This window comes from Paroedura picta, chromosome 2 (assembly GCF_049243985.1).
Source record: "Paroedura picta isolate Pp20150507F chromosome 2, Ppicta_v3.0, whole genome shotgun sequence".
Lineage (NCBI taxonomy): Eukaryota > Metazoa > Chordata > Lepidosauria > Squamata > Gekkonidae > Paroedura > Paroedura picta.
This window is the reverse complement of record NC_135370.1, coordinates 45,295,982-45,303,362: the sequence shown is the minus strand read 5'-3', so window position 1 is coordinate 45,303,362 and position 7,381 is coordinate 45,295,982. Positions and strand designations below refer to the sequence as shown.

At 39.2% G+C, this 7,381-nt stretch overlaps 1 protein-coding gene across 4 annotated transcripts in view; it reads left to right on the top strand.

The window, feature by feature from the left end:
- The window catches only part of GPD2 (glycerol-3-phosphate dehydrogenase 2), a 112,565-nt gene extending 105,843 nt beyond the window's left edge, over window positions 1-6,722 (top strand). For all 4 annotated transcript variants that reach the window (XM_077320005.1, XM_077320006.1, XM_077320007.1 and 1 more), the window contains one exon: window positions 2,753-6,722. In XM_077320005.1, coding sequence (XP_077176120.1) covers window positions 2,753-2,878 — 126 coding nt within the window. In that variant the 3' untranslated portion in view covers window positions 2,879-6,722. The remainder of the gene's footprint in view (window positions 1-2,752) is intronic.
- Window positions 6,723-7,381: the final 659 nt, after the last annotated feature.

Below are 7,381 nucleotides of genomic sequence, written 5' to 3'. Positions count from 1 at the left end.
GAGTAGGGGGAAAAACACACAGCCCTTCTTTGTGGTTTAAATCTTTCTAAGGCTTTTTTAAAGTCACCCCCCCCCCCCAATTGGTAGAAAACCTCCTCCTTTGTATTGTAAAGGTCCACAGTTGGGATTTAATTTTAGGTGTTTTTATGGGTTTCTTCTTTAGCACGGCTAGCCTTCTGATTTCCTTATATATTTTTAGAATTACTCTGTTGCGTTAGGTATCTGAGCCTCCGGGGAGGGTGGTATAGAAGTATGATAAATCAATCAATCAATCAATCAATCTCAGGTTCAGGTCCAGTGACACCTTAGAGCAGGGGTAGTCAAACTGCAGCCCTCCAGATGTCAGTGGACTACAATTCCCATGAGCCCCTGCCAGCGAACGCTAGCAGGGGCTTATAGGGATTGGAGTCCATGGACATCTGGAGGGCCGCAGGTTGACTATTCCTGCCTTAGAGGCCAACAAGATTTTTGGGTTATATGCTTTTGAGAATCAACGCTTCTTTCATCAGATGCTTGCAAACCCCTCTTGGTCAGCTTCTTGCATCAGTCTGGGAAATGTTTATACTCCATTACTGACATGGAACAAGATATGCTGGGAGAGTCCCCTTGCAGGACTGTGCTAATCAAAATGTGTGATCTGAAGATCATGTCTTCAGAAGCGTTCTTGTATCAAAATTTCCGTGTTCTGTCCAGGCTTCTAGCCCAGGTATTGAGAGGCTTTCTTTGGCTTTGGAGACAGCCCAAAAAGAAGAATTGGTTTTTATATACCACTTTTTTCTAGCAGAAGGAGTCTCAAAGTGGCTTACAATCACCTTCCCTTTCTCTCCCCACAACAGGCACTCTGTCAGGTAGGTGGGGCTGAGAGAGCCCGAATGTTTACTGCGCTTTGAGAACAGCACTATCAGCTGGCTGCATGGGGAGGAGCGGGGAATCAAACCTGACTCGCCAGACTAGAAGCCGCCGCTCTTAACCACTACACCAAAAATTGAGGAGTCAGGCCTGTTTTTTATTCTTCAGAGTTTTGTATCTGAATTACCATGTATTCTAATAATTGCTGACCTCTTCACAGTTCCTCATAATGTTATTGAAGCAATAACAAAAGTGTTGTCTATAAATTAATATAGGGATAGCCTTGGATGCTACGATAAAAATTAAACCCCTTAAGCCTAGCCTAACTTCTCCCCTATTTCTAGGAATTCCATTATCGCTTTAAAAGCTCCATTTAATTGAATATTGGAGCCAGTATAAAAAGCAGCTGGTGAAGAAATTAATCCAATGGTGTAAATTTAAGAAGAACATCTATATTTTTATGCCATACAGCAAAACAATCTGATGTGCAATGATAAATACAATTTTTATTTCTCAGTGAGAGACACTACAAGAAAATTGTTCTGTACTTAAAAGCATTATTAGACTCCAAAAGTGTATTTCTAGGTACCATGGCACCCTGGCACCTGGGATTTATAAAGACCTACTCTAATGGATTTATTAACTTTACATGTGTAAAAGTATAGATGTTTGCATTTGTGTAATTGTTAAGCATTACAATCATGTGTGAATTGTATGATGCACTGAGCATTAGTAATACATTGCTGATATTCTTGTATTGCTAATTTTCAAAGAAACATTCTGCATCCATTGGTCTTGGTCTAGCCTTCCAGGTGGGGCATATGCACTTTGTTAAATGTCCTGGCCTATCACAAATAGCCAGAAGGTTTCAAATAAATACTTGACGGTGGTTTTTCGGGCAATCCAAGGAGTTAACATAAAAGTCAGAAATAATCAAATAAAAAGAAACGTGTCCTAGAGGAATTCTTGATTGCACACAAACAGAGAAAGAAGCTTAAATTCATAGCTAAATATAATGTTTTGCAAATTGTTCACTCATCTCTGCTTTGGCCCTTGAGAAAGAAGTCAGAGTAGTACAATGAACATATGGCTTGTGGCGTTTACTGTCATAAAGATATTGCATAAGCAAAAACCTAGCATAAATGATATTTAGGCCAGGAGAATTTGAGTTTTCAGATTCTCATGCAGGCTTCTGCCTTTTTCTCACTAGAGAAGTAATGTAGGAACTAGCAGCAGCTTGGTGGCAGTAAAGATATTAGTAATAAAGATCTAGTACATTGTTTTGTAAACATGATGGTAGTGTAATCCTAACTTAGCATTTCTTTAGGGCAAGCTTTTTCAACCAGCATTTTGTAGTGACCCCGGAAGGATTTCGCGGATTGTGTTAATTATGGGAGTTAATTTTAATAGTTTTTAAAAATGTATTCAGTGATGTGACCGTATATGTCAATCTACCCCGCCCCCCATGGCTGATGATGGGGCTTGAGGGGGGTGGGTGGGAAGGGGAGCAGCCCTGGTCATACAAATCCTTGCTGGCTAAGGGTTGTTACACATGGTAGCGACTGGGGTCCAGAGAGGTAAGTACTCTCATTTTAACATAACTGTGGGCTGGGGGCAATGGAATGGCATAGACCAGCTCCAGCCCTGTTTCTGCAGGCTCCCATTGGTGAGGAAGAGCTACTTGAAAATATTTCTGTGCTGTCACTTCCTGTGCTGTGGGAATAGCCTGGTGATTTTAGTGTCCTTCTCCATTGTAGACTGCTGAGTATCCCTAAGCATGGCACATTTCGTTTCTTTGGTGGTTTACAACTAGACTCTTTAAAGACAGACATTCCTGTACAATTGCCTGGGGTGGGTGGAAATCAGAGATGATATTAATGTTTTCTCAATCTTGTTTCTTTAGCTCATGAACGCCATTCAGAAAGGATATGTCTCTGGCAGCCGGCTTGCAGTACTTATGAAAACGGCTGAGGAGAACATTCATCAGCGTAATGTGATTTCAGTGGATCGGAGTGGCGGTGGACTGTGAGTTTTGTGTGCTGCAGAATGGTGGATACCGTGAAGCTGCCTCTGTTGATACTGAAAAACATTCCACTGCTTTCAGATGTTTCTCTTCCTCTACACAATTTGTCTGTCATTGAGCAGTCATTAAGAAGAAATGCCTTGGTACAGTTACCCCCTTCTCGCTTAAGAGTCCTGTGAATGTACTGTCATGTACATTTGAGCCCTTGTGAAATTGGTTAAACACTTCTGTTTTCTTGATGGGTGGGAATTTGTAATAACAATAAGGGAAAAGATGTAGTGAATTTTTAAATGGGCGCATATTTTCCAGGCTAACACAAAATGTCTTGTGGAGTAGGGATGGGCACAGATCTAAAAATCCCAGTTTGGGCAGCCCTTGAATCAAGCCAAAAATGAACTGAGTTAGCCCGTTTGGATCCCTTGGGAGGGGTTAAATGGCTGGCAGCCATTTGTCCATTCCACTTCCATGTGTGTGTGTGAGGGGTGAAAAACTGGCATGTTTAATGACTCGCAGCCATTTAAACAGTGGGGAGGTGTGCTCATTAGCTGTTACACTTCCCATGGCTTGGAAGTGGTGGGGTGGGGAAATGTAACCACCTCGTGAAATGGTTTTGAACCATTTAAACCTAACAGGTCAGCTATGGACCTGTCTTGCTCAGATGTTAGTTTTTAATGGCCCAAAAGTCAGGTAAATGTTCGGGGACTCCAAACCAGTCCTAGTTTGTACTGAATTTTGGCTTGTGAAACGGTTCATGCCCATCCCTGTTCTGGAGCCATGTCAGAAGATCTAGGTGGAAACCTGGCATGAATGTAGGTTGCTTTGCAAAAATTGCTTTTTGCTATTTGCACAAGAGCAACAATGTAGTCTAATCTTTACACAGCTTCAAGCTGGGCCTTGCTGCTCTTGTAGTTATCTTGCCCCTTTTCAGAAGGGAAAGATGCCTACATACCTCTAGTGTCTTATACACAGCCATGTTTGTTAAATCTCTGGATTTCTCCCCTCCCCTTTCTCCAAAAAGTACATGGTGTAAAACATATCGCCTGAAACTTAGGGGTTAGCGGCATTCTTCATTGTTACAAGGGTCTTAAGAAAAAACATGCATGTCACAAGAAAGGGAATGATTTGTCACTGGGGAGTTATAATAATGCCTAAATCTAGGGTTTATTGATGAGCACCATCCAAAATACAGGTGAGTGCACTGCTAAGGAATCACAGTGACATTTAATTGTGTTTGGGTGAGAGGACATACTGGTCATAATTCAGTTAAATTGAAACATGGTTAAGTCTTATTGAAATCGGTGGGATTTAGCTTCACATTTAGGTGATTATGTCCTGCTCGGCAGCTGTGATTTACAGATGGATTTCCAAAAAGCACAGAGAGAATGCAAGACTTGAGACACATAAAGAATCCATGATCTGCCATGGAAAAAAAGGCTAACAAGGCTGGAAGTTCAATCCCCGTTCTCTATGTAACAAGTGCTGAAATTTAGTAGTGCATGTAATTGTGTGTTCCTATTCCTTTGCCATTTCTGTAGAGATTGTAACAAACGCTTCCGTACTGATTATTTTGTACATCTTGCGTAAACTAAGCAAAATGGAAAACTGTTCTAGTGTCCCACTCTGGGGTTTGGTTAGAGAAAAAAAAAAGGATTGAGCTAGACATTGCTGAATAAATACTACGGTGGTGCGTCCTATTTCAATTCCTTCAAACATGGGCTCATCTTTGGCACCTTTTTCTTTCCTTTTAATCTGTATGACATCACCAAGTTCAAACAAAAGCTTTGTTCTTGATGTTTGGACAATAAAATGATGATTTTAAAATAAAAGTGAAAGACTTCAGGTTACTGGTGAATCTCTTTGCCTCAAAGGGCTTTTATCCACATTACAGTTTTTAATTTAAAGGGATGTTCTTGCAAGTCTGCTGGGGTTAAAAAAATGCACGCGAGGGAAATTTGGTGCTTGCAGGTGAAATCTTTCCTATATGCAAATGAGAAAAATATGAGAACCGGCTCTTAGAAGCATTTGGAAGTGGTAGGCTAAAAGGTGCTTGTACATAGGAACATCGGAATGAAAATATATTAAAGGTAGGACCAGGGTGTCTTATTAAGTATTCTGTCCAAAAATAGTTTTCTCTGGTAGAAATAGCTTGTGTGCAGTATTTGGGACATCTGCTAGAAATAGTATAATGGTGATATTTTCCTCATCTTCTTAGGAACTTTTTAAAAAGGCAGGTAGAAATGTTAGATTTCAATCCGTGATAAATGTAGAAACCCAGGCCAAGTAAAAATGATAGAATATACCGTCTTGCAAACTCGCTGCCTTGGGCCTTATACACTCCAGATTGACTAGAAATAGAAGGAAAACATGACTTGTTTTGGTCTTCTCATAAGCATAAAGAACTAGGTACCCTTAGTTCTGTTGACAGTTTCTTCTCCGTAGTCTCACTTTTCATCTCCAAGGGTTAGTTTATCTGAAGAGTCTGACAGACAGTTTTGCTACATCGTCAAGAACCGAATCACCATTATGCTAAGATGCCAAAAAAAGATCAAGTGGCATTTTAGATCCTACCTTATACTGCTATAGAGAAAAGATTAGACCAGGAATCCAGGGGTATATCTGTGTCTCACTTTTGTTAGGATTTAGCAAGCCATTGCTTTTCCACCTGAGTTATCCAGGAAGGCAAGGTGAAAAATAAGTGTACAACATCTGCAGAAGAAACTAATACTTTGGGTTTTTCTATCCACTGTTTAAAACAGTTTCTCGAGAATGGTATCTGTTAATACATAATTTTCAGCAATGTCTAGTGATGCCTGTCTCCAGGCTAGTCAATTGTTCCTTGTTTTTCTCCCTTTGCTACCAATTTATTCTACCAAGATCTTACATTTTTGTCATGGTTTATATGCAAACTCTCAATTTGCTGGTTTGTTCATTCTGAATTTAAGCTGAGTTTTCCTTTGCTTTCTTTTCTTGTGTTAAAATGTGTGTTGCTCCTTTGTACAAGAAGTGAAAGAACCTATGAGCATCATTATTTTGTGACTGCTTGATTCAGCAAAATGAGAGACTTGAGAACTACTTGATGACCATGACACCCTCCTTTTTACAGTTCTAGATAAGATTGTCGTTTTGAATGTACAATAAATATGCACTTCTGGCATTTTACGGTTTGCTTTGTTTTGATTATACTACTGTGTTTTTAAAGAAAAAAATGAAAGTCCATAGCAGATTGTGTTTTGATGTGTATGTGTATATATGCATGCATACTTATAAGTACATTGAATACTTGCATGTTTTTTTAAACATTTGTTCCTTTTATGTATTGTGTTGGGTTATTGTTCTAGACTGGACTGTTAAATACTGTGTTTGAGGCCGGGTTGTCATTTTAATATCTGTCTTGGTGTTTTATTGCCATTATTTATTACTTTTGATATACAGAATGAGCTGCATGCATTTATAGAGCAATAAGAGGATATATTTAATGTGCCTTGTTTTTAACTGAATAAGAATGGAAAGAATCAATAAAACTGATTAAAATGGTCCACTCGCTGGCATTTTGATGTTACCAGTAGTTACAGAAATAAAGTTGATTAGCCCTGAATTATTCCCCTCCCCTTCTTTTTTCCTGTGGTGAAGAAAGTTTTTTAAAAGAGGATTAAGGAATGTAAATTTTAAAGGCTGATACAAATGACTGGCCTTAACTCTACAGCTGGTAGAGTGAATTAGGAGTTAAAATACAGAGAACCTTGCCTCACAGAATTAACGTTGAACGCTGTTGGAATATTATTGCATTGCCATGGTGTGTTTTATTTTTTTGCTTTGTTCACTGTACAGGAAATAAACAAATAGCCAACCAGTTGTTACCAGAATGGATTTTTATTAATTTATTTTTTAGTCAACCAAACCTCTTCAGGCGAAATGTTGCCAGCCCACACTGATGAATTTTATCATGACTAAAATCAATAGGAATAAATGGAAAAGATTACATAATCCGTTTTGATCATCTTACATGTCAGGTTAGTCCAGAGTTGCCAAGTGCTGATAAATGTTCTGACAGGAAGAAAACGCTATATATTTTCATTGTCAGTAAACCTGCAGCGCTTTTAAAAGTCTTTTAACCCAAATGTATATTCTTTTATAGTGTCAAATTTACACGTGCAGCAAGGGTTTCTGTGATTTTTTTGTTGGTGGTGGTTTATAGTGCTAGTGCCATGGTAGTGGTGGCCAGGACATTATAGAATTGATGCATCTTAAGCAAATGTGTATAGAATTCTAATTACGTGGTGCAGCATGTCAGGAAACATGTGCCTTTATTGAAGATGTATCAGAATCCTCTCTTGCCATATCTTCTTGTGCATATTTTGGATACCTTTTCCACCTTGGTATGTAATAGGATAAACTTAAATGCATGGGTGTGTTTGAGGAAGGGTGGGGCGGGGGCTCTCAGTCTCAAAACATATGGGAATAAGACTCGTCAGCTTTACCAACAAGCTTTGGAAATATCACAGCAATGTT